The sequence below is a fragment of the Rhinopithecus bieti genome, unplaced genomic scaffold (genome assembly GCF_001698545.2).
Source record: "Rhinopithecus bieti isolate Rb0 unplaced genomic scaffold, ASM169854v2 scaffold_13400, whole genome shotgun sequence".
NCBI lineage: Eukaryota > Metazoa > Chordata > Mammalia > Primates > Cercopithecidae > Rhinopithecus > Rhinopithecus bieti.
Window position 1 is genome coordinate 5,346,083 of NW_016807991.1, and position 27,472 is coordinate 5,373,554.

The following is a 27,472-nucleotide window of genomic DNA, read 5'->3' on the forward strand; positions in this document are numbered from 1 at the left end:
GACACATAAGAAATTGGTAACTGGGGGAAGGACTGAGTGTCTGGGGTGAGAGGAAACTTCCCTTTCATTGCTTTCCTGTTTGATTTTTTTTTTATATGAACATCTGGTTAATTTTGTTAATTAATTTAAAAATAACAATTACAAAGGGATTAAGGAAGCAAGGTATTGCAAATCTGACCAGCTGAGACTTGTGCTGGGCCCCAAACCAGCTGAGGCCCCTCTGCCTTCAGGCCCCTCCTTTCTGTGGGCCCCACCCCTTCGCATAACAGTTCACCCCGTCTTAGCTTACAGCAGCTCAAAAACGTTCATGTGCCCAAGAGTCACCCGGGGGAGGGGCTTAAATGCAGATTCTCTAGTCCATCCCGCACCTTCCTATTTAATAGGACCCAGCTTCGCGTGGGAATCTGCATTTTAAACAAGAACTCTGGGTAATTCTAATAATCCCATTTTATTATTTTTTAAAAATATTCTTTTTATATTATTTGAATAGAGGCAGGGTGGGGAGGTCTCACTTTGTTGCCCAGGCCAGTCTCGAACTCCTGGGCACAAGCGATCCGCCCACCTTGGCCTCCAAAAGTGCAGGGATTACAGGCGTGAGCCACCATGCCCAGCCTAATAATTCTATTTTAGAAAACAAGTTTAGGGCCAGTTGGTGGAGGCTGAGAGCAAATGAGGGGCGCCATCAGGGGGAGTGGCTTGTTCAGCAAGTCCTGTGGCCTTTTACAGGGAAAGGGAGGGAGGAGCGGCCAGGATGGAGAGAAAGAGGTGAGAAGAGGAAGTGAGAAGAGGGAGATCTAACACAGCGCAGCCGGCCCCCGGCCTGACAGCCATGGAAAACCAGGGCCCGGCACCCCTTCTGTGTCTCTGCACCTCCCCGGCTTTGCCTGTGGGCATCTGTGTCCAGAGCAAGGCCATTCAAGGTGATGCCAACACCGGCCTCTGCCGCACCCCTCCCTGCTGTCATTCCCGCAGGCCAGCAGTTCCCAGGCAGGACCAGCACCTGTCACTCTGTCAAGACTGATTAGGGTGCACACCTGTAATTAGACCTAATGGGGGTGATTTCTAGGCCAGGCAGGCTGGCTCCTCCAGCAGGAGATTCGTGGCAGGCAGAACGTCATCCCTGGCTGTGAGCGTTCGCTTCACACAGGGACCTTTGAATTACCTTATGACAAGAGCTTCAGACACAGGAGTGAGAGTAACTCAGAGATCTGCTGTCACGGAGAGGGGGAGCGGCATTTGGAGGGGAAAGCTCTTCTCTGGGGAGTTTTATTTATAACCTGGGAGTGAAGCCTTGTCCCTGCAAGACCCCCAGAAGTGTGTGGGGCTCAGAGGCTCCCAGGACTTTGTTATGAGTATTTAGGGAACCAGCTGGGGCAGCAACTGGCTGCCAGGGTCTTCTTGGGCAATCAGCTTGGGAACGAGAGCAGGTCGGGACAGGGCTGTGCAGAGCATGGGGCTTCAAGGCTGGGCTGAGGATGGGACCTGCAGATTCTCCAGGACTTCCAAGTTGCCCCAGTGTTAAGAATACCCGTGCACAGTGCCGGGGGATGTCAGTGCTGGGGCAATGTCCGGCTTCAAGGACATCGGTGACTGCTGCTTCCCTGGGACCCTTGAGTGTCAGGAATGTCCCCTTGGCCTGAGGCCCCAGGACGGGTCTCCTAAGAAACACAGGAAGCAAGACCGAGCTTGGCACAATTGAACTTTCTAGCACCACCCAATGCCAATGAGGAAGAAAGGAGGTGGTTGCAGGCTTGAATCAAACAGTTAGATTTCACCCACTGGCTGAAGACAGGAAAGTGGCCTCATTAGGAGATGGGCTGGGCCACGTTAGGTGCCACCAGACATGTTGGGGTGGGGAGGTTGAAGGCTAAAACAGCCCTTTCTCTGAGTCTGGGACGGCTCCTTCCCGGGTCCTGACCGCTGCCCCTGCCCTTCCAGGTCAGTGATTTCCTCCGCGGTGGCTCCGCACTGGGCCTGAGAAGGTTAATGGAACAGGAAGGGGTTGGTTGATTAAGAAGTCGGAGGAGGCAAGAGTACCCCCTTACTCCTCTGTCACCTCTTCCCTCCATTTCCCTGGCTTCTTGAACCCCAGCTACTCCATGCATCTGCCCACACGACAGGTTGCTGTGTGACTATTAGATGTTTATTTATTTATTTATTTTTGAGACAGAGTCTCGCTGTCACCCAGGCTGGGGTTTCACTGGTACAGTCTCAGCTCACTGCAACCTCCACCTCCCAGGTTCAAGCGATTCTCCTGCCTTAGCCTCCTAAGTAGCTGGGATTACAGGCACCTGCCACCATGACCAGCTAATTTTTTTGTAGTTTTAGTGGAGCCGGGTTTCACCATGTTGGCCAGGCTGGTCTCGAACTCCTGACCTCAGGCAATCCGCCCGCCTCAGCCTCCCAAAGTGCTGGATGTAATCCACGCCTGGATGACTATTAGATATTTAGACAGACAGCCTGTGGTCTCTCTTTGGGGGTTTGTGCCTGTGGGGGCAGGGTACTTTGCAAATGTCATCTCATTCCTGCCGACTGGGAGATGTCCCTGTGTTCCTCTGCATGAACGTCCCATGTCTTGGGCAGGATACAGGCAGAGCTGGGGATGCCTTTTCATTCCATGGCTATTTCCTGAGCACCCACTGTCTGCCAGGTACTGTGCCAGGCACCGGGGATTCAAAGTGAACAAGCCGTAGTCCCCACCCTCAAGGGATCCATAAGTTCACGAGAGACATGAGGAATAAACAAGAGACAATAACACAGTTGCTCATTCTGTGCTGGGGGACGTCTGGGGTGCTGGGAGCCACCACAGAAAGTGTTCCTGTAACAGGAGTGGGGGTGGGGTTCAGGGAAAGCTCCCTGGAGCAGGTGATGCCTAAGAGGGTGGGTGGGCTGTGGGAAGAGGAGTGTCAAAGCCCAGGACGGGACAGAGTGTGAGCTTTATCCTCAGTGCAGTTGGGACCAGGACCTGGGAGGGGCGGGGAGGGATGAGGCTGGGCCTCGTGGGTCCTGAGCCTGAGTCCCGGAGGGCCACTGGAGGGTGTGCGGGGAACAGGGACTCTGAGCTGGGCGGAAGGGCCAGGTGGATGGGGTGGTCGGCTCCCTGGGCATGGCACAGGATATGAGAGCCCACCAGACCTCCACTCCCAAGGCTGAGCATGGCAGGGCCCCCAACGGCTGGGCCTCCTCCCGCGCTATGTATCTTCCTGTCCCTCCCACAGGTAGACCCCTACCTACCTTACGAGTACACCTGCGAGGGGATGCTGGAGCGGATCCACGCCTATATCCAGCACCAGGTCAGTGAGCCCTCTAGTCTCTGCCCCAGATCCCGTCAGACCAGAGGAGGGGGCTGAGCCAGCTTCATTGTCTGCCCAGGGACCTGCACCCGTGAAGTCATCCAGCTCCCTGCTCCCTCCTCCAGCCTGTCCAGTCTGTTTTCCCAGAGTTCCCTCAGGGCTGGAGACAGGCAGGCCTGACTGTGGGTGTAGAAAGCAGCACTGCTCGGGGCACCCCTGCCCTGGGCCCAACTTTAGAGCTGAACTCCACGGCACTAACAGAAACACAAAGACTTTCATTCTTAGAAAACAGCGGTTCGAAAGTCTGGTAACTGATTGGGATTTGGTAACTGGGAGGTGAAGATCCCCAGACTGCCCACCCTCCCGCTAAGGATGGCAGTGAGACTGGAGCGGGAGATTGGGATCTCTGCCCTGAGAAACCAAGGACAGCCCCACGGTTTCAAAAGCTTGGCCACCCCAGCCCCGCAAGGGAGCACCCGGGCAGGCAGCTGTCCCAGGAGTACACTCCTTTCTTGCAGGAGTACATGGGTGCTCAGAGTGCCTGGAAGTAGTGGGTGAGGAGGAGGACGTGCCCTATTCCTGGGGAGTCCTGGCCCCCTACTGCATCCTGGTGGGTCCAAGCCACCGTGAGGGCTGCAGGTGGCCCAGATGGAGCGTGGCTCTGCAGGTTCCAGGTCTCCAGGGTGATGCCTGGCCTTGGGCTCGGGGGCCTCGGGCAGGTGGCTGTATGGCTGTGAGAAATTTCCACAGATAATGCGTGGCCTCCCTTTCCATCTTGTTGGCCCCACCAATATTAGGGGCCGGGAGAGTCTGGTTCTCCCCTGTCCCTTTATAGATGGGAATACCGAGGCCCCCAGGAGGGAGAGCGTGTTCAGGTGACAGGGTGAGGGTCAGGGCCGTGGCCAGAACCCAGGACTGAACCCAGACAGGAAACTCACAGGAAAGCATTCGCGGGGCCCTCCAACCCCTGGAGTTGAACCCTGCAGGGAGAGCCTCACGGCCAGCCTGGGGCCCTGTCCCTATGGAGGGCAGGGCTCGTGGGCCCCAGGGTAGGAACCCCAGCCTGACCTGAGCATCAAGGCTGCTCCGGGGCAGACAGGATGCAGAGGGCCCTGAATCTAAGTCCTGTTCTGCCATCCAACCCCAAGGCCCTGGGCAGGTGCTGTGACCTCTCAGCCTCCGTAATTCCTGTAAGCAATCTGGAGACACGAGTGTCTATGAGAAGTAAATGAAATAACGCAGGTAAAGCTACCCGGTATTCAGTAAGTGCCCAATAGTGGTGGCTCGTACTGGCACGGCAGCGCCACACCTTCAGGTGTCTCCCAGGCACACCTGGGTCACATTTCCCCGCCCTAACACTGCTCTCCTCCTTGCAGGACTTCTGCATAGCTCCAGGCCCTGCGCTACCAGGGGCCCACACCCCGCAGAGCCCCTTTGTCTTGGCCCCCAATGCCACCCACCTCGAGTGGGCTCGGAACGCCAGCTTGGCCCCTGCGGCCTGGCCCCCCGCACGCTCCCTGCGGGCCTGGCTGGCCGCACCTGGGAAGGCCTGCACTGACACCTGCCTGGACCACGGGTTGATCTGTGAGCCCTCCTTCTTCCCCTTCCTCAACAGCCAGGACGCCTTCCTCAAGTGAGTGTGCCCCCCACCCAGCCCCTATCCTCACCGGCCCAGCCGGGCTCACTGAGAGCTCTCACACCCAGAACCGGCCCTCAGCCCTGCCAGTGGGGAGGATTTAAGGCTTTCCAATGAGTCAGGAAGGATCCAGAAGGGATCCTTCAGGCCATTATCCAGGTCACTGCTGCCCTACTCTTGGCCAAGCCCTAAACTACCAGGGAAAGCTCCTTCCAGTGCTTGCTGTCTTCCACCCACTCAGACGCCTACACAGCCTATTTGGGCATTGTCCTGTCCCAGACCATGAAAGCTGTCCTGGGTGCTCCTCCTACTGGGGCTGCCTGAGTCCCCAGCCCCTCCAGGCCAGGCCCCTCTCTTCTCCAGGGGTTCCTGGGTAGCACGTGGGATAAAGGAGCCGTAACACATCTCCTTACCCAGTCTGGGATGGGGATGGGCCAGAGAAGTGGGGCAGGCAGGACTAGGCTGGGGGCAGCCCCTACCCTGCCCCAGCCCTTCTGCCCAAGTGACCAACGCTGAGTGACGGTGCTGTGTGTTGCCTGCCAGGCTGCAGGTGCCCTGTGACAGCACTGAATCGGAGATGAACCACCTGTACCCGGCCTTCGCCCAGCCCGGCCAGGAGTGCTACCTGCAGAAGGAGCCCCTGCTTTTCAGCTGTGCCGGCTCCAACTCCAAGTACCGCCGGCTCTGCCCCTGCCGCGACTTCCGCAAAGGCCAGGTGGCCTTGTGCCAGGGCTGTCTGTGAGTCCACCTCTGCCGCCCTGCCTGGCACCCACGCTGGCTCTCTCCTGCCGCAGGAGAAAGCACCAGCAGGTTCTGAGCTCGGGCTGCTTGTCCTTCTCGCAACCCCTCCAGGCCTGAGCTTCCTTCCTTAGCCAGGAAGCTGGCAGAGGAGAGCTGTGCACAGGAATAGGAGGAGGCAGCACGCTGAGCCCCTGGGACCTCCTAGGCAGGCTCCTGGTTCTCTCCTGGGGACTCACGGCAGCATCATGGCCGAGAAGATGTCGGACTACTCGGAGTCCTCATGGCCCAGGAGCAGGTGGTCAGAGGCCCCTGGCTTTGTGCAAGGCCAGATCTGGGCCAGGTGGCGAAAGGGGCCTAGTCATTCTTGGGCCCAGGATGGGGCCTCTGGACTTGCAAGGGAGAGGAGCAGGGACCAGACTGCCCAATGGTCCCTGAAGGGTCCAAGGAGGGGCCCTCCCCATGGCCCTGGAGAGCAGGCCTGGGTGGTACCTGCTCCAGGCAGGGAAACTGGGGGCTCGCCCTCCTCCTGTGAGGGGAGCCAGGCACACAGGGCCCATTGGTGTTTGGGATGTGGACAGAGGGGCAGGGGGCTGGGAGAAGGCTAAGCTGAGGAGTCCTGATTGTGCCTCCCCTTAGCCCCTTCCCTCCCGATTTCCCGATTCCCCCACCCTCCCTCTACACTTGAGGACCACAGTTGGGGGTGCAGGAACCACCCAAACCCTAGCTGAATTGTTTCTCTCTCCTGCTTGTTCCAACCCTTTTCACTCTGGGCGTCTCCCAAAACCCATCCTGGCATGACCTGTGACTGACTCCAGACGGTGGATTTGTTCCAAAGCCTCAATCCCTACCCCCTCCAAGGGGCAGATTTCCACCCCAGCCTCAGAGAATGGGCTCTGGGACCCCGCCCGGGGGTGGCCTTCATGCACCAGGCACTTCCACAGGTGCTGACTCCCCAACTCCCCAGCATCTTTTGCAGACGTGGGCTTGGGATGGAGCCTCAGCCCCATGGTACGCCCTGCCCAGTTTCCAGTTGCCCTGTGTGCTTACCCCAGATAACCTCCCAGCCCACCAGTGCCGAGTCCTCGTCCCTACCTCCAGCTTCCTCCGGCCTCAAACCGCCTCCAGATCTAGCCGTCCTTCTCCGAGTGGCATGCCTGCCCCAGGATGCCCCCCCCTCCCCCCATGCCCAGAGCCCCGCCTGCCTCAGCGGGTCAGGCCTTCAGAACACTGCCACCCACCCAGTTTTATAATACTGCTCCCACCCACCAACCTAGGCCTGCTCCTCCGCCCTTCCCAGGAGGCAGCCCCGGGATGCTGAGAGTTGGTGGAGGGGCCAGGCCAGACACTTCCCACGGGAGTCCCCTCCAGACACGGCTGGCCCCTGCAGCCGCAGAAACCACGATGGCAAAAAAAAAAAAAAAAAAACTCATTGGTTCCCAAGGACTAACCTGTGGGGGAAAGCAATAGAGACACTCTTTTTCTCTTTTTTTTAAAGATTTATTTCTTGAAATAATAAATATTTTATTGGGATGTGAGATGCAGAAGAGGAACTGTGCTGATTCTCATCTTCCTGCGGCATCCAGCGCTCGCCCAGAGCGGAGGGCAGATGGCCGGGGTGCCCGGGCTCTGCTCCGTGTCAGTTGGGGCCCATGGGGCGCTAGGCCTGCAGAGCTGGGTGCTGTCTGCTTCAAGCCGCCCAAAGGAAGTCCATGCTGATGGCAGAGACCCAGGGTCTCTTAGCTGTCCCAGAGCTGTGACTGCAGGCACCCTGACAAGCAGTGGCGAACTCAGCCATGTTCACCTCAGGCTGGCCTCCGCCTGCCTCCAGCTGGCTGTGACAGTGGCAGCATGAGGTCAGAGAACACAAATCCATTTTGGTAAGAGCCTGAGCCATATAATGAGAAAACGAGCCAGTGTTTACTGCCTCAGGCACTGGGCTGAGAGTTTGTCCCATGCTTGAGTTGTCATTTCATGCACTCAGCTACCCTAGCAGGTAAGTGCTATTGTATTAATATTTCCACTTTACAGCAGGAGGCACAGAGAGTTCAAGTAACTTGTCCAAGGTCACACAGCTTGTAAGCAGAGAGGTGGGATTTGCTATAAAATGGGGATCATTTTCAAGTCATGGTGAGGAGCAAATGGCTGGATAGAGTGACAGCCTGGCATGGTGACCCTGCATGCATGGTCTTTGCTCCAGCCTTTTTTTTTTTTGAGACGGAGTCTCGCTCTGTCACCCAGGCTGGAGTGCAGTGGCATAATCACACCTCACTGCAACCTCCGCCTCCTGGGTTCAAGCGATTCTCCTGCCTCAGCCTCCTGAGTAGCTGGGACTACAGGTGCCCACCACCACACCTGGCTAATTTTGTATTTTACTAGAGACAGGGTTTCACCATGTTGGCCAGGCTGGTCTCAAACTCCTGACCTCAGGTGATCCACTCACCTCAGCCTCCCAAAGTGCTGGGATTACAGGCATGAGCTACCGTGCCCGGCCTTCGCTCCAGGTTTTATGTGATCCTATATTTGAGTCGCTGCACAATCAGGGCCTTCCTTCCAGCCACGAGTTCTCCACTGGGGCAGTTTTGTTCCCTGGAGGACAGCTGGCACTGTTTTGGATTGTTGTGACTTGAGGCAGGGATAGCATGCTATTAGCCTCCGGTGGGGTAGAGTCCAAGGATGCTGGCAGCATCCTCCAGTGCACAGGACAGCCCCACGACACAGGAAGATCTGGCCTGGAGCGTCAGCAGCGCCAAGCTTGACACACCCTGTTCCAGGCCAGTGGTTCTCAAATTTTGGCATGCGTCAGAGTCACCTGATTCCTGAGCTTACTGAAACACAGGTTGCTGGGCCCCGCCCGAAGAGTTTCTGATTCAGCAGGTCTGGGGTGGGACCCTGGGATTTGAGTCTTTAATAAGCTCCAGGTGGGTGGGAGGATTGCTTGAGCCCAGGAGTTTGAGACCAGCCTGGGCAACATAATGAGACCTTGTTTCTACCAAAAAAAAAAAAAAAGAAGAAAGCCAAGGTTGGTGGCATGCACCTGTGTTCCCAGCTACTCAGGAGGCTGAGGTGGGAGGATAGCTTGAGCCTAGGAGTTTGAGGCTGCAGTGAGCCATGATTGTGCTACTGCACTGTAGCCTAGGCAACAGAGCAAGACCTTATCTCAAAAAAAAAAAAAGCCAGGCATGGTGTCTCACATCTGTAATCCCAGCACTTGGGAGGCCGATGCTTGAGTTGGAGACCAGCCTGGGTAACACAGACCTCATCTGTCTAAACAAAAACAAAAACAAAAAAAACACTGGGTGCTGCTGCTGCTACAGGGGGCCAGGGCCCACACTTTGAGAACAGCTGGTCTAGACCAAGCAGGTACTAGAAGGTATTTCAAACATGAGAGTACCAATAACTCAATGCCAGTTTTTAATTAACAGTGACTGTGGCCATTTCCTTGTTCCAGCATGTAATGCCAGGTGAGAGTCCTCATACAACCAAATCCGCTCACAGAGATCAAAGCCACAGGCCATCAGAATTCCTCCTGTCCCCTCATTTTACAGATGGAGGCCCAAAGAGACCAGAGGTCTGGTCCATATCGTACAGCTGGAGGAAAAGCCCAGATCTCAGTCCCTCTCTGTCTCTGCTTCTGTCCCTCTCTGCTATGCTGCTTAAAAGAGGCTGAGAAAAAAACAGCCGAGCCAGGCATTTTCCATGGTCTTGTCCAGCAGGAGGCGGGTAGGGCTCAGAAACCTGGCCAAGGCCTTTTAGGAACTGAGCCTAGTTAGAAAAAAAAAAAAAAATGTCCAGGTGCAGTGGCTCACGCCTGTTTTCTCAGCATTTTGGGAGGCCAAAGTGGGAGAATCTGAGGTAGAAGGATCACTTAAGCCCAGGAATTCAAGCAACATGGCAAGAACCCATCTCTACAAAAATTGTTATTATTTTTATTTTTTTGAGATGGAGTCTCACTCTGTCACCCAGGCTGGAGTACAGTGGTGTGATCTCGGCTCACTGCAACCTCCGCCTCCCGGGTCTGAGCAATTCTCCTGCCTCAGCCTCCCGAGTAGCTGAGATTGCTAGGATTACAGGCACCTGCCACCATGCCCGGCTAATTTTTTGTATTTTTAGTAGAGACAGGGTTTCACCATGTTAACCAGACTGGTTTCAAACTACTGACCTTAGGTGATCCACCCGCCTCTGCCTCCCAAAGTGCTGGAATTACAGGCATGACCCACTGCACCCAGCCTACAAAAATTATTTAAAAATTAGCTAGTGTGGTGGCAAGTGCCTGTGGTCCCAGCTACTCGGGAGGCTGAAGTGGGATGATCGCTTGATTACTTGAGCCCGGGAGGTCCAGGCTACAGTGAACTGTGATTGTGTCGCACCACTGCACTCTAGCCTGAGTGACAGAGTGAGACCCTGTCTCCAAAAAAAGGACTTTAGTTTTTTGAGCAGTTTTATGTTCACAGCAAAGTTGGGTGGAAAGTACAGAGATTTCCCATATGCTACCTCCCCCACATACACAGGCCACCCCCACCATCTACATCCCCTACCAGAGTGGTCCATGCATTCCAATCTATGAGCCTACACTGACATCATCAACCAAACACAGTTCACATTGCAGCTCACTCCTGGTGCTGTGTATTCTACGTGTTTTGACAAATCTTGAATGAGATGTATCTGCTATTACGGTACCATACAGAGTGGTTCCATTGCCCTAAAAATCCTCTGTGCTCCCCCTATACATCCCTCCCTCCTTCTAACCCTGGAAAACCACTGATCTTACGACCATTTCCACAGTTTTACCTTTTCCAGATCATCAGGTAGTTGGAGCCCTTACAGTCTGTAGCCTTCTCAGATTGGCTCCTTTCCCCTAGTAACATGCATCTAAGATTCCTCCGCATCTTCGCATGGCTTGATGCCTCATTTCCATTTAGCCCTGAATAATATTCCATTGTCTGGATGGATCACAGTTTGTTTACAGATTCACCTACTGAAGGACATCTTGGTTGCCTCCAAGTTTTGGCAGTTCTGAATAAAGCCGCTATAAACGTTCACGTCCAAGTTTTTGAGTGGAATCCATTTTCTTTTCTATTTTCTTTTTTGCTTATAACAATCATAGTCATTTGTTTTGCTCACAGATCTGCAATTTGGGCAGGGCTTGGTGGAGGTAATTTGTCTCTGCTTCACGTGGCATCAGCTGAGGTGGCTCGCCCGGAGGCTGGAGAATCACTTCCAGGACAGCTCACTCATGTGGCTGACAAGTTGGTGCTGTCAGCTGGGGAGCTCAGCAGGGGATTTGGGCTGGGGCCCGTGGTTCCCATCCATGTGAGCCTTTCCAAGGACTCTTGTGCTTCCTTGCAGCATGGTGGCTGGGTTCCCAGAGTGAACATGCCAGGAGAACAAGGTGGAAGTGAAAGGCATTTTTTTTCTTTTAACTAGCCTTGGAAGCCACACGCTGTCGATGCTGGCATACTCTATTGGTCGAGGGAGACACAAAGCCCCTCCTGCTGCAGTTCATGAGGAGGAAACATAGATGCCACCTCTCAATGGGAGGGGTGTCAAAGTCACAGTAGAAGAAGCGCTCATGGAATGGGATATAGTGTTGCCTCTATCTTTGGAAAATATCATCTGCCAAAGATGCATCTTGGTCTTCCAGCATTTCTGGACGGTTGCCCTCATCTGGTCCAAGATGGCTCCCTTCTAAGGCCTCATTCCATCCAGTGAAAGAGAAAAGGAGAGGGGAGTCAGCTCATGCCACTTCTGATTGTGCTGCATTGGCCAGAGCTTAGTCACATGGCCATACCTAGGTTTACCGGTTTATTGTAAAGGATTTTGCAAAGGATACAGATGTGTAGGGCGAGGTATGAGGGGGGCGGAGGACATGGAACTTCCATGCCCTCCCTGGATGGCCACCTTCCAGGAACCTCCACATGTGCAGCTGTCCAGAAGCTCCTGGACACAATTTCCAACTAATTCAGGTAAATGCCAAGGAACATGATTGCTGCATCATATGTAAAAGTACCTTTAGCTTTGTCAGAAACTGCCAAGCTGTGTTCCAAAATGGCTACAGCATTTTGTATTACCAGCCCTGAATGAGAATTCCTGTGTTCCACAGCCTCACCAGCATTTGGGGTTGTCAGTGTTTTGGATTTGGGCCATTCTGATAGATGTGCAGTGGTATCGCATTGCTGTCTTAATTTGCATTTCCCTGATGACATATGATGTGACATATATATTTCTTTGCCATCTGTGTGTCGTCTTTGGCGAGGTGTCTGTTCAGGTCTTTTGCCCTTTTTTTAATTGAGTTGTTTTCTTATTGCTGAGTTTTAATAGGTCTTTATATATCAGCCTACTTTTGAATCCTGTCTGAACTTTTAAATGAAGCTGGAGGGGCTGGCTGGCAGTAGAGGGAGAGAAGTTGAGAATTTGCAGCCCAGATGTCAGTGCCAGGCAGAGCTGTGGCTCCCATGCCTGCCTCTGAAGTTGGCCACGCCTCCTTCAGCCCTGGCCCAACTCTGAACAGTGGAGGGAAGGGCAGGCACGGGCTGGCCTCAGCACCACCCTGCCAGGTGACCACCCCCTCCCCACTCACAGGTGAGGAAACAGGTGTGATGAAGTCCCTCAGCCTGTGGGACTCACCTGAGGAGCCAATTAAGCCAAAAACCAAAATATCTAGGCAGGGCCAGGCATGGTGGCTCACGCCCACAATCCCAGCACTTTAGGAGGTCGAGGCGGGCAGATCACTTGAGGTCAGGAGTTCAAGACCAGCCTGGCCAACATGCTGAAACCCCGTCTCTACTAAAAATACAAAATTAGCTGGGCATGGTGGTGCATACCTGTAATCCCAGCTACTCGGGAGGCTGAGGCAGGAGAATCACTTGAGCCTAGGAGGTGGAGGTTGAGACTCTATCTCAAAAAAAAAAAAAAAAAAAAAATTATTAGAGTCAGGGTCTCACTCTGTCACTCAGGCTGGAGCTCTCAAACTTCTGGGCTCAAGCAATCTTCCCACTTCAGCCTCCTGAGTAGCTGGGGCCACAGGCGTGTGTCACCAAACCTAATTTTTTTTTATAGAGATGGGTGTGTGGAGGGGGTCTCACTATGTTGTGTAGACTTGTGTCAAACTCCTAGGCTCAAGCGATCCTCCCACCTCGGCCTCCCCAAGTGCTGGGATTACAGGCGTGAGCCACCGCACCCAGTTGGCATCCGAGTTTCATAAAGCACTCCTCTGTGTGTCTAATGTGGTTCTGCTGTGAACCACTGCACTCACCCATCGTACCTGGCCAGCTCCTCTGCAGCCCTCGTGGCTTTGCCCTCCAAGGAGGGAGAGGAGGTTGAGTACCAACTCGGGGAGGCCTCATTTGAAGCCTTGGCCTCCAGCCCCAGCACGTGAGTTGACGCAACTTCTCTTGCAGCCCAGGGTCCACTAGGCTGAGCCCAGTGGAGGAAAAGGCGGGGGGTCCAGCTGGACCTGGGGGCAAAGGATGGTCCTGAAGTTCAAGGGCAGGAGAAATAACATGAGTGGGAGGCTGGTAACGAGTTCCATCCCCCAGTGCCAGGAAAGCTGGAAGGCAGCAGAGGGGACAGGGTCCCGGGTCCCAGCAGGCCTGTAAGAGGCCAGCTGCCTGTGGAGGTCCAGGAGGCAGTCCCTACCCTGGGTTCTTCTCTTGGCAGCCAAGGCACCCTCTTAACTGGGCCTGGCGGGGCTGGAGGCCGAGCAGCTAGACCTGGTGGACCTGCCTTTCCTGTGCTCTGGCCCTGCAGCTGCCCCAGCTCCCTTGGCTGACTTAGAAGGCTCCCAAAGACTCCGTATGTTCCCTAACCCCACCTTCCCACGCCCTTCCCTGGGGAAGATCTGACCTCTGGGGGTCAAGAGCAGTTTGGGGTCTCAAAAAAGAGGTCCGCAGGGTTTAGGTTTATCCACTCCTTTCTGCCTGGCCACGCTGGCTCCTCCATGTATTGGCCTGGCACTCTCTAAAAGAGAATCCATGTATTCCCTTAATGGGGCCGGGGGTCCTCTTTTCAGGACTGTGCTAGGGAGAGGCTGCCCTGCTCATCCTTGGCTGTGCAGGTGCAGACCCCACCACCCCATCCCGACAAGCCCGGCTCGGAAGGGAAGATGGGGTGAAAGCCCTGTCACGGTCCTCGCAACAGCACCGAGCTCCTCGCCGGGCTGGCACCCGGCGCCCAACCTGCTGCTGCAGAACTTCCTCTTAGTTTGCATTTCAGCTTCCTCCTCTGTAGAATAAGGGACATCATCCTGGGACACAGGTGTTTTGAGGACTAAAGGAGGTAAGGCAGGTAAGATTCCAGGTGCTGCCTCTGCGATGAGGTGGCTGTTGATGACTACAAGACACTCAGCTGCTCCCAGGAGCCGCACTGTCTCCAGGGGCAAGGAGCTGCCGCCCCTCCTGGCAGGACAGCACAGTAAGGCTCAAGTGGTCCCCGGTTCCCAGCCTGCTGCCACCCAAGATTAGAAACCCCAAACCTGGGGGGGCCTTCTCCTCACTGCAGCTGCTGGAGGGGTGGCTGTCCTTGGGCAGCACAACACAGAAGATGCTGTGGGTTGAATTATGTTTCCCCACAAGAGATGCATTGAAGACACCCCTGGTGCCTGTGAATAGGAGCTTACTTGGAAATAGGGTGTTTCCAGATGTTCATCAATTTGAGAGGAGGCCAGACTGGATTAGCGTGGGTCCTAAGTGCAATGACTGGTGTCCTTATCAGAAGAGGACCCAGGGACACACAGGGAGAAATCCCTGTGAAGACAGAGGCAGAGATCAGAGCCTTGCAGCTGTCCCAGCAAATACTAAGGACTGCTGGTGACCGCCGGAAGCTGGGAGGGCAAAGAAGGACCCTCTCTAGCACCTTCAGAGGGAACACGGCCCTGCTGGCACCCTGATGCTGGACTTTGGGCCTCCAGAACTGTGAGGAAATATACTCCTGTGGTTTTAAGCCACAGCTTGTGGTAAGTTACTATAACAGCCACGGGAAGCTCATACAGAAGGGTCAGATTTCTGCCTTTGAAGATAATAACAGAGGCCGAGCCACGCATCCTGACTCAGGAGTTAAACGCCCCCCCCGCCCCCCCCTCGGTCAGGCTGCTGGCTCCAATGTGCAGCCCGCTTTATCTTTTCGCAGAAAATCAAAGTGATTGCTGAAGAAAAGCCTCGAAGGAAAAAGAACGCAGCCCCCCAGGGATCCAGACCAGTCCCCCCGCCCCAAATAAACACAGACCTTCAGGGCACCTGGGGTGCAGAATCCAGGCCCTTACAGCAGGAGACGGGGGTGGTCCTCAAGCCTGACTTTTCAGGTTGATTCTGCGCTCCTCTGGGACTGGCCCCTCTCAGTCGAGTCAGCCTGAGATCATCTCCCTCTGAGTCTCAGCTAAAAATAGTCCAGGCTCCGACGTCTGCATATATTTGAATATTGGGCTCAAGGGACCATGATTCTGGGGAAACGGTGCAGTTGGTTCCCCCTGATGTTGGGGCGTGAAGCCAACAGAGCACGTTCTCCCCATTCAACTGTCAGCTCTCACAGCTACCTAGCCCTGACCACCAGCCGCCTCTTCCTTAGAGAACCTTTGCGGCGGGAGGGGGGGGTCTTCTCCAGCCTAGGGCCCCATGGAGCAGCCCAAAGCTGGGTGGGATTTGGTTTTTGGAGTGCTGAGAGTTTCAGGCTGGGGTCTCAGCCCTGGGAGGGCTCCTTGGGCCCACAGAAGATACCCCTGGCCCCATGGCTCCCCCAGCCCCATGCTGGTGCCCACCCAATCCTTGGACCTCTGAAGGTGGAGGGTGGGTAGAGACTACGAATCCCCCGGCCTTGTCTCAAGCCAGATTTAGACACCCTCACTTTCGCCTCTTTTCCCTCTCCCCATCACCATCTGTTCAGCAAACATTCTGCCAGGAGCAGTGCTTGGTAAGGCACTAGGCCTGGAGGGTACAGTCTCCTGTCTAGTGGCTGAGTCCTGAGCCCCTGTGTCCAGGGCTGGGACCTGCTGGGGACTCAAGCGGGCTTCCTGAATCTGCTGGTGCCTAGTTTTCATCAGCTCTGGAGACCGCTCTGCCAGTATCTCCGATCTTCTTTCTCCCAATGACAGATCCCCCCTCCCCATCTCACCGTGCTGGGGATGGGTGTTTTCGCCCTGTCCTTCCACAGAGGCCGCAGTCCTAAAGGGGCCTGGCTTTCCGCAGGGGTCTCGATTCTGCATGTCCATCCCCAAGGCCACACCTCTCGTCTCCATGGAGGAGTCAGAGTCCAAGCCCTGGACCCCAGGACCGGGAAGCCTCAGCCAGCACAGGCCACACTCACGCGGCCACCATATGGTTTTCAGCTCCTGGTTCACTCTGGCCCTTGAGCTTCCCCTCCTTCCTGCAAGCTCATCTCTGCCTTAAGCTGGATGTGATTGCTTGTGGTGGTTCCTTTCCTTTTCTTTGCATTTTCCTTTCCTTTCTCTTCTTTCTTTTCCTTTCTCTTCTTCTCCCCTTCCCTCCCCTCTGCTTTTCTTCTCTTCTCTTGACTGAGTCTCGTGCTCTGTCACTCAGGCTGGAGTGCAGTGGCGCGATCCTGGATCACTGCAACTTCCACCTCCTGGGTTCAAGCAATTCTCCTGCCTCAGCCTCTTGCGTAGCTGGGGTTACAGGCGCCCACCACTCCTGGCTATTTTTTTGTATTTTTAGTAGAGATAGGGTTTCGCCATGCTGGCCAGGCTGGTCTCGCACTCCTGACCTCAAGTGGTCTTGGTCTTGGCCTTGGCCTCCCAAAGTGCTAGGGTGGCAGAGGCACAGCGCCCGGCCGGTTCCTTTTATTTTCTGGTGTTTCATAAAGAAAGGCTACGCAGGTCCCGTGCCTGACATAGGACGAAGTTGTTAACCTTCCCAGAGGTGCTTTCGTGTAAAGAGTGACTTCTCCTCTGGGATATGATAAAGAACGTGGGCCATGGAGCCAGACAGCCCCGGGGTCAAACCCTGTCTTGGGCCCCCATATCTAGCTGTGACCCACAGAGTTTATGTCTCTGAAATTTTGTTCCATCACCAGGTTAAATACCACCGTGTTGGAAACAAATGGCCACAAATTTAGTGGCATAAAATAACACAATATATCTTACAGTCCTGAACATCAGAAGTCTGGAACGGCCCTCACTGGGCTAAAATCAATGTGTCAGCTGGGCTGCCTGCATCCCTCTTGGAGGCTGTAGGGGAGAATCCATTTTCTTCCTCTTCTGTTTTCTAGAGGCTGCCTGCACTCCCTGGTTCTCGATCCCTTCTTCCATCTTTAGAGCCAGCAATGACCTGTCAAGTCCTTCCTGTATATCTCATCCCTCTGATGCTGACTCTCCTGCCTCCTTTTTTTTTTTTTTTTTTTTTGAGACGGGGTCTCATTCTGTTGCCCAGGTGGGAGTGCACTGGTATGAGCACAGCTTACTGCAGCCTCTACTTCCTAGGCTCAAGTGATCCTCCCACCTTAGCCTCCAAGGTAGCTGGGACTACAGGTATGCGCCTCCACACCCAGCTAATTGTTATATTTTTAGTAGAAATGGGGTTTGTTGTGTTGCCCAGATTGGTCTCGAACTCCTGAGCTCAAGCGATCTGGCCACCTTGGCCTCCCAAAGTGCTGGGATTACAGGCATGAGCCACTGCACCAGGCCTTCAAATGTTAATCTCATCCAGAAACACTCTCAGAGAAACACCCAGAATGTTTGACCAGTACCTGAGCACCCCATGGCCCAGTCAAGTTGACAGATAAAATTACTCACCATGACCTCCTTTCAGGGAAGGAGTAAATCTCATCACACACATGAAGGTGCTGGGGTCAGCTCCCATGAGCTTCCAGAGATGGTTGTTAGATTTTCAGGAATTTTGCAAGCCAGTTGTTAAATTGTTAGTATCTCCAAACTGGCCAGGGTGGGAGTATTACACCATGGAAACTGGCAAGTACTAGAAATCAGGACTTTTTATTTCTTATTTGCATTTTGCCTGTTCTAGACTTTGAATATAAAGATCAGCAGTGTGATCCCCTATACAGTGAGCTATCGCTTGGGCATATATACTACTATCATATAGTATATTACCTTTATATTATTTTATATATTAGGATAGATATAGTATACCTATATATCTATATATATATAGATTTTTTTTTTGTTTTTTGAGACCGAGTCTTACTCTTTTGCCCAGGCTGGAGTGCAGTGGTGTGATCTTGGCTCACTGCAGCCTTCACCTTCTGGGTTCAAGCGATTCTCTTGCCTCAGCCTCCCTAGTAGCTGGGATTACAGACTCCCGCCACCACACCCGCTAATTTTTGTATTTTTAGTAGAGATGGGGTTTTACCATGTTGGCCAGGCTGGTCTCCAACTCCTGACCTTAAGTGATCCACCCATCTCGGCCTCCCAAAGTGCTGACCTTGGGGTGTAATTTATCACCATTCTTCCCGAGGTTAGTTATGTGCATCAAAGCCTTAAAAACACATGTCCTTTGATCAGGTAATTTCACCTTTAGAAATGTCACTGAGGGGCTGGGCGTGGTGGCTCAAGCCTGTAATCCCAGCACTTTGGGAGGCCAAGACAGGCGGATCACGAGGTCAGGAGATCGAGACCATCCTGGCTAACACGGTGAAACCCCGTCTCTACTAAAAAACACAAAAAACTAGCCGGGCGAGGTGGCGGGCACCTGTAGTCCCAGCTACTCGGGAGGCTGAAGCAGGAGAATGGCGTAAACCCGGGAGGCGAAGCTTGCAGTAAGCTGAGATCTGGTCACTGCACTCCAGCCTGGGCGACAGAGCGAGACTCAGTCTCAAAAAAAAAAAAAAAAAAAAAAATGTCGCCGAGGTAAGTGAATGAGGGTATGGGTAGATATTTATGCAAAAGCCTGTTCATCAGATTTGTTTAGAATAATGAAAAGTGGGAAATGGCCCAGTAGTGAGGAGCTGTAGGACCTGTAGGCCCCTACAGTGGAATATTACAGAACCATGAATAATGAATTGGTAGGCCAGGTGCAGCGGCTTATACCTGTAATCCCAGCACTTTGGGAGATCGAGGTGGGAGGATCACTTGAGTTCAGGAGTTCAAGACCAGCTTGGGCAACATGGCGAAACCCCATCTCTACAAAAAAAAAATTACAAAAATTTGTAATTTTTGTGGTGTGGTGGTGCTGTGCCTGTAGTCCCAGGTACTTAGCAGGCTGAGGTGGGAAGATCACTTGAGCCTGGGAGGTTGAGGCTGCAGTGAGCCGAGATCACGCCCTTGCACTCCAGCCTGGGTAACAGAGCAAGACCCTGTCTCAAAAAAAAAAAAAGAAGAAAGAAATGTTGGATGATTGTTTTGTTTCTGGAGAGCAAGTTTACCAGTTCACCACTGACCACACGTGTCAGGTGCCTTGGCTGGTGGTAATGGTAATTCTCTTCTCTTCCCCACTTTGCTGAAGACAGAAGTCTTCATTATCCAGTGAAGGAGCTTCCCAAAGGTGAAGTGCCACCCTGGTGGAAGGTTTTTTTGTCTGGTGTGGCCCATGGCTCCTCCAGGCCCTCCTTTCCCTCAGCCCTGCCCCACACTCTGGAAGCCCCACCTCAGTCCAGAGTCTCCTGCACCCCAGCCCGGGGCCAGGCGAGCTGGTTGAAGCCAGCACAGGCAGCTCCTCAGAGCCTGCTCATTGAGGATTTGACAGTCAACGTGTGACTTGCGGTCTGAGAGTGGCCCTGCCTCCCCTTGCCACTACTTAAGAAAATAATTCATAATAATTAATGAATAAACTGGGTTTATTGAGAGCCATTTACCACAAAAGGCCTCAGGGTACACTGCACTCAAGCATAATTAAAAGTGGCATCTTTTAAACGTCAATTTGAAATGGAACACTGGCTTGGTTGCCCAGTACAGTCTGGGCCTCTCTCTGATTCCACCTTTGCAGATGGAGCCTGAGATGATGGGAGGAGGAGGGGAGGTTGGTCCTGAGAGTGAGGGTACAGCCAGAAACCGTGGGGAGGACCTGGAGGAGTGTGGTCCCAAAGATCAGAGTAGGTCTTCAGTCTGAGAGGGCTGGTGCAGCCATGGCCACCAGCAGGGAGGGAACAGGGTGGCCTGGAAGCAGGTGACCATTTGCTACAGAGGGAGAGGATGAAATCCCTGGTGCCAAACTCAGGCCACTTGGCCCCTGCATGCCAGCTGAGTCTAAAGGGAACAGGTTTCCCCTATTAGGCTCAGTGCCCTGTGCTCCTTCCCTGGCCAGGGATGGTGATTCATTCATTCATTCATTCATCAAGAGTTTACTGAGAACCTGCTGCCTGCAAGCACCACTCTGGAGATATAGCTGTGCACGAAAGAAGGTGCCTGCTCTTGGGGAGCTTATAATGCAGTTGGCGGAAGACAGACAATAAACAAATATTTAATACATGTCATAGAGAAACTCATAGCAAGAGGGCGAGGGAGTGTGGAAGGTGGGAAGGTAGTCCTGGGTTTCTAGGGCGATCTCAAGGACATGACATTTGGGCAGGAAGTGAGGGAGTGAGCTAAAGGGAAGAGCATCCAGGTAGCAGGAACAGCCTGTGCAAAGGCCCTGAGGCAGGTGCAAGATGGAGGAAAGAGGCTAGCATGGATGGAGCAGAGCAGGGAGGGTAGAGTGAGGATCAGACTCATTCTCTGTAAGAGTTGCTGAACTCCAGCCCTGTAGGTGGCCCTGGACTTGACCCTCGAGATACAGTGGTAAACATAGCCATCCTCATCCTCAAAAAGCTCAGCGTCTATAGGGAGGGCCCCACCATGGAGAGGCGCTTAGATGGCTGGGGGTGAGGTATGCGGCTCCTGGGGGCTTCTGATTGGCCAGGTGGGAGCACTGACCTGAAAAGCCTGGCCAGGTGTGGTGGCTCACGCCTATAATCCCAGCACTTTGGGAGGCCGAGGTGGGTGGATCACCTAAGGTCAGGAGGTCGAGACCAGCCTGACCAACATGGAGAAACCCTGTCTCTACTGAAAATACAAAATTAGCCGGCGTGGTGGCACAAGCCTGTAATCCCAGCTACTTGAGAGGCTGAGGCAGGAGAATCACTTGACCTAGGAGGCAGAGGTTGCAGTGAGCCGAGATTGCGCCATTGCACTCCAGCCTGGGCAATAAGAGCGAAACTCCATCTCAAAAACAAACAAACGAGCAAAAAAAAGCCTGGGCATCCCGACTTACACAAGGGCAGGTGGGGCCTGGAGAGCCCTCCCTCCACATCTCTCACCTCTCAGGAGCCCCCAGTGTGGGCCTGGGAAACAGCTTCACCTTAGCGGCTGTATCCCACTCACTTCCCATCTCTTTCCTACCGGCTTCTCTCCCTGCTGCCCTGGCTGTGGAGACCCCCTCTTCCTGTGGAGACCCCCTTAGAAACCACTGCTGCCCCCAACCCACAACATGAGTCTGGGACTCACCATTGACTCTGGATAATGACTGGGTCCTTCCCTCCTCCTGGGGGAAATGTGCGCGGGCCCCTCCCGGAGGCGAGCTGTCTTCAGCCACGAGCACGTGGACCGTCTGCAGGTGCCCTGCTCCATGTCCCTTGCTGGGAAACCCTATTCACTGGCTCTTGATCTTCCTGTAAAATCAGGGGACACTTATCCCTTGGTATCCCAAATAAGGCTAATGAAAGCTCCACGAGGGTGACATGGTGGAACCCCAATTCCTGCCAGGATCGAGAGAGGTAGTAATCGGGATTAGAAGGTGTCCACAGCTGCAAGAGCAATCTCCCGGCTGTCCCCGAGAGTCCAGGCTGTGGGCTGCAGACCAAACCTTTCCGCTGCTTCTCATCAGTCAGCCTGTTCCAGGGCCCAGAACAGATGCCGTGTTTGAGGAATCCCACTTTCGGGCAAGGCTGGATGCAGGGCAGGGAACACCTGGATGTGAGGTGGCCTGGCACTGGGTAGGAATACACGAAAAGCAAAGATCAGGCATGGTGGCTCACGCCTGTAATCCCAACACTTGGGAGGACAAGGCAGGTGGATCACCTGAGGTCAGGAGTTTGAAACCAGCCTGGCCAACATGGTGAAATCCCATCTCTACTGAAAACAAACAAACATTAGCCAGGCGTGGTGGCACAGGCCTGTAGTCCCAGCTACTTGGGAGGCTGAGGCAGGAGAATCACTTGAACCTGGTAGGCAGAGGTTGCAGTGAGCCAAGATTGTACCACTGCACTCCAGCCTGGGCAACAGAGCGAGACTCCTTCTCAAAAAAAATAAAAGATAAAAATAAAAATAATAAAAAAAAGAATACAGGCAAAGCAAAGCCTCTTTGACCAGGTTCCTGCCTCTTGGTATCCTGCAATTTCCCTGATGAAAGAAACAAAGCCAGGAAGTAGTGGTGTCAGCCCTCATTTCAGACGCTTTCCAACAGCTGTCTTGGCGGTTGGGATTGTAGGGGTGAAGCTTGCTGAAAATCAGTTGACCAAAGGCAGATGAATAGGAGAAATGGCGTTCACAATTTGTTGTAATGTGCACAGCATGGGGGAATTGTAGAATGATCACCCAGTAACTTGGTGGCTTACAGATACTTATATACCTTTTTTTTTTTTTTTAATTTTGAGACAGAGTTTCACTCTTGTCCCCCAGGCTGGAGTGCAATGGTGTGATCTCGGCTCACTGCAACCTCCGCCTCCTGGGTTCAAGCAATTCTCCTGCCTCAGCCTCCCAAGTAGCTGGGATTACAGGCACCTGCCACCATGCCCGGCTAATTTTTTTGTATTTTTAGTAGAGACAGGGTTTCGCCATGTTGGCCAGGCTGGTCTCGAACTCCTGACCTCAGGTGATCCGCCTGCCTCGGCCTCCCAAGGTGCTGGGATTCTAGGTGTGAGCTACTGCGTCCAGCACAGATACTTACGGACTTTTCGTCATAGGAGAAAGGAAGGTGGGAAAATGGGGATGATTTCAAGAGAGATGTTTTAAGAGGGTAAATGATTTTCCGGAGGATTCTGTGGGCTTGGAGAACATATAATGGCCTGGGTCAGAGTCTGTTGGGCCCACAGAGCAGTGTGACAAGTCTGCCTAGGTGTGTTGACAGACTGCAGTCTTTCTTCCTGCAATATGAGTTAGTAATGAAAACTCAGGGAAGTGGCTGGGCGTGGTGGCTCACCCTTATGATCCCAGCACTTTGGGAGGCCAAGGCAGGCAGATCATTTGAGGTCAGGTATTTGAGACCAGCCTGACCAGCATGGTGAAACCCTGTCTCTACTAAAAATACAAAAATTAGCCAGGTGTGGTGGTGTGTGCCTGTAGGCCCAGCTACTTGGGAGGCTGAGGCAGGAGAATTGCTTGAACCCGGGAGGCGGAGGTTGCAGTGGCTGAGATGGCGTCACTGCACTTCAGCCTGGGCAACAGAGTGAGACTCTGTCTCAAAAACAACAACAACAACAACAACAACAACAACAACAAACACCTCAGGGAAGGCAATTGCATCCTTCTTTAGCAGGTCTGGTTTCTGGGTAGATAAGGAAACTTCAGAGAACAGCTTCATCCTGTGCTCTGAGAGAGACAGGACTGTGGGGGCGGTCAGGGAGAACTTGAGGCCACCTCATGTCAAAGCGCCACGTTTTGGGGTATCAGTTTCTGGGTCCTGAAAAGGTCTTTGTTTCCCCCCACCCATGCATCCATCCATCCATTAAAAAGTAATTACTGCATGCATATCCTGAGCCAAATACTGTGTTTAAGCTCCCAGGACATAGCTCTTTGTCCCCTCTGCCCCTCGAGAGGGATGGCTCACTTGAAAGTTTAATGCTACAGTGGAATTATAATTATGAAAAACCACACACTGCAATTCAGGTTTAGGATGAAAGTATTAATTTCCTGGTTTTAATTATTCAATAGAAATTAATGAAAATTCAAGAGGAATCTCCAAGGAGCTTCTCTAACTAGCAGAGGTGGGGTGGATCGAGGAGAGGAGAGTGGAGTGGAGTAGAGTGGAGTAGAGTGGGGTAAGCCAGAGGCTGAGGACCCTGCACCTCTGCCCAACCCTGCTCATCTGGGAGCTTTCCCAGGGCGAAGGTACGAGCCTGCTGCATGAACCAAACCTCGAACCAGGACTCAGGCTTGCTCAGTCATTTGGGAGACTGGGGCTGGGGTATGTGTTGAGTTCCATCCCTGCCAGGATGATGCCAGACAGCGGAGAGATGAAGACCCAGCCCTGCCCTCAGGGAGTTCCTGGGTCATTGCAGGGAGACAGACCACACCTGTAGGGCCTGAGCTAAGCCCTGGAGTTCTGGAAATGCCGAGCCAGGCTGCTGGGACGAGGTGGGAGGTGAGGACAGGAAAGGCTTCCCTGAGAAGATGACTGGCAGAGTTCTGAGGGTCTCTCCCTCCTGGGTGAACTGAGAAGCTGCCCTCTGAACAGAGGCAAAGCAACATTTTAAAGCACTGGTGACCATTTGGGGCAGGATAATTTCCCAGCATGATAATGTGTCATTTGTCCTCACTTTAAAAGAATCCAAATTCAGAGCACTCTCGCGCGCTCTCTCTCTCTGTCTCTCTCATCCACCCCTAAGGGCTAGGAGGGTGGAAGATAACATTCTGAGGATGGGACGGCTCTGAGGCTTGGAGAATAGGAGATAGTTTCACTCAATGTCACTTCCCCAGAAAGGAAGAGGGTTGGAGCTTTGAGGGCAGATGATTCGGAGGGTGGGGGAACCTGTGTCCCAGTTCTAGCAGTCTCCCTACAAGGTGACAGGTCCTGAAAAGGGATGGCTGCAAAGGCTGTGATGACCCCAGGAGCTCTGGCCGCAGAAGCCCTGGCAAGGGGCCCCCACACCCAAGCTCAGTGCCAAGGAGGAAGCTTTGGATGGAATGCAATTGATTCCTGCCTCACGGCCAGTTTGGCATCTATTTGTAAATTCATTTTCGCGTTCCTGACTGTCTACTTAGGTATGCTCTTTGAACTCTTCTTTGAACTTGGTTGTGGCACCTTGCGGGCTCCCTCATGAATTAATGAGTCAAATAAAATCATGGGCATTTGTTTGTTCTATTTGATGGAGCCATGATAATTCTTTATAAAAAGTATTCTCTAGCAACGCCTTATAGTCCTAGTAGTGAGAACTACTACAGGCCCCCATGCTAAGAGGAAGAACAGAGGCATAGACACTTGAAGTAGCTTGCCCAAGGTCACACAGCTAGGTGGGGTGGGGCCAGGATTTGGATGCAGCAATCTGGTTCAAAGTCCTTAAAGAGCACTTGAGCTCTGTTATCTGTCAGTCCCCTAAGTAACCCCACAAAATAGGTACTTTATTTTTAGAGACAGATCTCACTCCGTTGCCCTGGCTAGAGTACAGTGGTCCGATCACATCTCACTGCAGCCTCAACCAGGAGGTTGAGGAGCTCAAGTGGCCCTCCCACTTCAGCCTCCTCAGTAGCTGGGACTACAGGTGCACACTACGGGGCCTAACTAATTTTTTTACTTTTTGTAGAGTCGGGATCTTGCTATTTTGCCCAGGCTGGTCTTGAACTCCTGACCTCAAGCGACCCTCCTGCCTCAGCCTCCCAAAGTGCTGGGACTACAGGCAGGAGCCACTCCGCCAGGCAAAATAGGTACATTATTTATGCTCAAGAATGGCAGCACGGAGGTTAAGTAATTCATCCTCTCTCTCACGGTAAGTGGTTGTTTCTATAGTAGGATCACTGTACACTGTGTGGTGGATTTGATGTCTGCACTGAGGGAAAGTGCTGATAGAATATTAACAAAAATCGTGACTAGCATCTGTTGAGCACTTTCTCTTTTTTTTTTTTTTTGAGACGGAGTTTCACTGGTCGCCCAGGCCGGAATGCAATGGTGCCATCTCGGCTCACTGCCACCTCCGCCTCCCAGGTTCAAGCGATTCTTCTGCCTCAGCCTCCTGAGTAACTGGGACTACAGGCGTGCGCCACCACGCCCGGCTAATGTTTTGTATTTTTGGTGGAGACAAGATTTCACCATGTTGGCCAGGCTGGTCTCGAACTCCTGACCTCAGGTGATCCTCCCGCCTTGGCCTCCCAAAGTGTTGAGATTACAGGAGTGAGTCACCGCGCCTGGCCCCTACTGAGCACTTCCTAAGTTCCAGATACTGAGAGAAAGTCTATACCCAGATCATCTCATTTACTCCTAAGTCCCTACAAGGTAGGTAATTTCATTGGCCTATGTTACAGATAGAAAGACTTTGAGGCACCCAGAGGGTGAGCGGCTTGAGGTTTTCTTCCCCTCTGGGTTTATCTGAAGCTGAGCTCTGCCGGCGGACGTGGCCCGTAGCCGTCTGCCCTAAGAACTGGCCTGGACCCCCCAAACACCACCCTTCCCCTCCCGAGGCCCCCCAGCCGCACTTACACCCTGAAGGCGGATCCCTTGACTCCCGAGAGGCTGGCGGTGGAGTGCGCGGCAGGACCGCAGGGCTGATCTCTCCAGCTGGGCTGGGCTTTGGGGACCTCGGCCTTGAAAATCTCCTAATTACCGGTGGGGCGGAGCCGCGTCTCCAGGGTCTCCGGGAGGGCGTCGGGGGTCAGGGATTGCAGGTGCCCGCAGCAGGCCTCGGTTGTTTACCAGGCACCCGTCACGCTAATTGAAATGTGCCAAATAGCTGCCCGGCGCGGGTCCGAGCCGAGCAGCGGGCTCCGGGTCACCTGCGGTGTTGATGAGGAATTAAAGAGGCAAAAGCGCCGGAGCGGCAGCTTCATTTGCAAGGGAAATGACTTGACGATGCCCTTCATTTGCAGTCTTTCGGCCCAGAGGCTCTGATTAGCTGCGGAGGAAAAGCCCTCCTGTTTTATGCATAAGGAGCTCTGCCTGGAGACCCTCGGCTGCTCACCCGCCCCGGCTCTGCCTTCTCCTCCTCCCAAGCCGGGAAGGAGGAGAGGGGTCCCCAGAGGGCAGGATCCAAGGCTGAAGCCCAAGACCAACCCTTGGTGATGAAAATAGAAATTTCTTGAAGCAAGGCTGCCATAAAGTGGAGTGAGACTCATCGGCGGGGGGGGGGACTGTGCGATATCCATCCGGGGTCTTCAGGGCAACTGCATGAGCTCAGCCTGCTAAAGCCTGGCAGGCAGCGGGAGCCCCCCTAGGGTTCCGGCCTCTCCACCCAGTGGCTCTGTGCAGCGCTTCCCGCCCGGAGAACCTAGTACCCCCTTCCAGCCCCTCCTGGTGCCACACCTCTGCACCAAGACCCTCTCCCTACCTCCTTGGTCTCTGGCGCTGACTTCCTCTAGGAAAGGGGAGACAATGGGCTAGATGCTTTTGCAAATATTTTCTCTACAATCTCCAATCTTTGTGACAATTACCCTTAAAAGTTAGACCTTACATCCATTTCCTTTCCTGTTACCCACTCCCCCTCCCCCTTCCCTGGACTCCCGAGTGTTTTTTTTTTTTTTTTTACCACCACCTCCCTTGCAACCCACATTCTCCGCAGCTGCATCTGCCAGGCTGCCAGCTCTGTGAGCCAGCTGTAAATGTGATTAATGCTGAAGGAAGCGCTGCTGGCTGCAAGGACGCATCCCTGGCTGGGGCACAGCGCTGGGTCAAGTGGCCAGCTGGGGCTAGGCAGGTGAAGGATTAATCTAGAATCTTGACCAACAATCAGGTGGCTGTTTTTCCCAGACAATGGGTCTGAAGGGGCAGTGCCCAAGGTTCACCCTTGAAAACTCCCAAGGGTCTCAACCCAGTGGCATTGGGAGCGCCTTGGCTAGGGGCCTCTTGAGCCTGAACCCAGGCTTTGGGGCCTGGTTGCCCCTTAGGGTTATTAGATATGAGTTCTACATTTCTTTTCCAAAAATTAATACGTCAGTGTGTTTAATTCTTTGCCTTCTACTTTTAAACTTAACTGTCTCGTAAAGCAACCTTTTTTGATTGCCTAC

The 27,472-nt window shown here is 53.5% G+C and overlaps 1 protein-coding gene and 1 long non-coding RNA gene across 5 annotated transcripts in view; one reads left to right on the forward strand and one right to left on the reverse strand.

Annotated features, from left to right (window-relative positions):
• The window catches only part of MGAT5B (alpha-1,6-mannosylglycoprotein 6-beta-N-acetylglucosaminyltransferase B), an 89,718-nt gene extending 82,501 nt beyond the window's left edge, over window positions 1–7,217 (forward strand). For all 3 annotated transcript variants that reach the window (XM_017884928.1, XM_017884929.1, XM_017884926.1), the window contains 3 exons: window positions 3,219–3,293; window positions 4,670–4,926; window positions 5,473–7,217. In XM_017884928.1, coding sequence (XP_017740417.1) covers window positions 3,219–3,293; window positions 4,670–4,926; window positions 5,473–5,671 — 531 coding nt within the window. In that variant the 3' untranslated portion in view covers window positions 5,672–7,217. The remainder of the gene's footprint in view (window positions 1–3,218; window positions 3,294–4,669; window positions 4,927–5,472) is intronic.
• An 80-nt stretch (window positions 7,218–7,297) lies between these two features.
• Window positions 7,298–26,266, reverse strand: LOC108537448 (uncharacterized). Of its 2 annotated transcripts, none has more exons than XR_001887815.1 (3): window positions 25,953–26,266; window positions 21,050–21,300; window positions 7,298–7,382 (listed from the first exon to the last, which is right to left on the reverse strand). It is a non-coding gene; the product is annotated as an uncharacterized LOC108537448 (long non-coding RNA). The 2 variants fall into 2 exon arrangements; XR_001887816.1 differs by lacking the exon at window positions 7,298–7,382 and adding an exon at window positions 19,893–20,198.
• Between the last annotated feature and the right edge of the window lie 1,206 nt (window positions 26,267–27,472).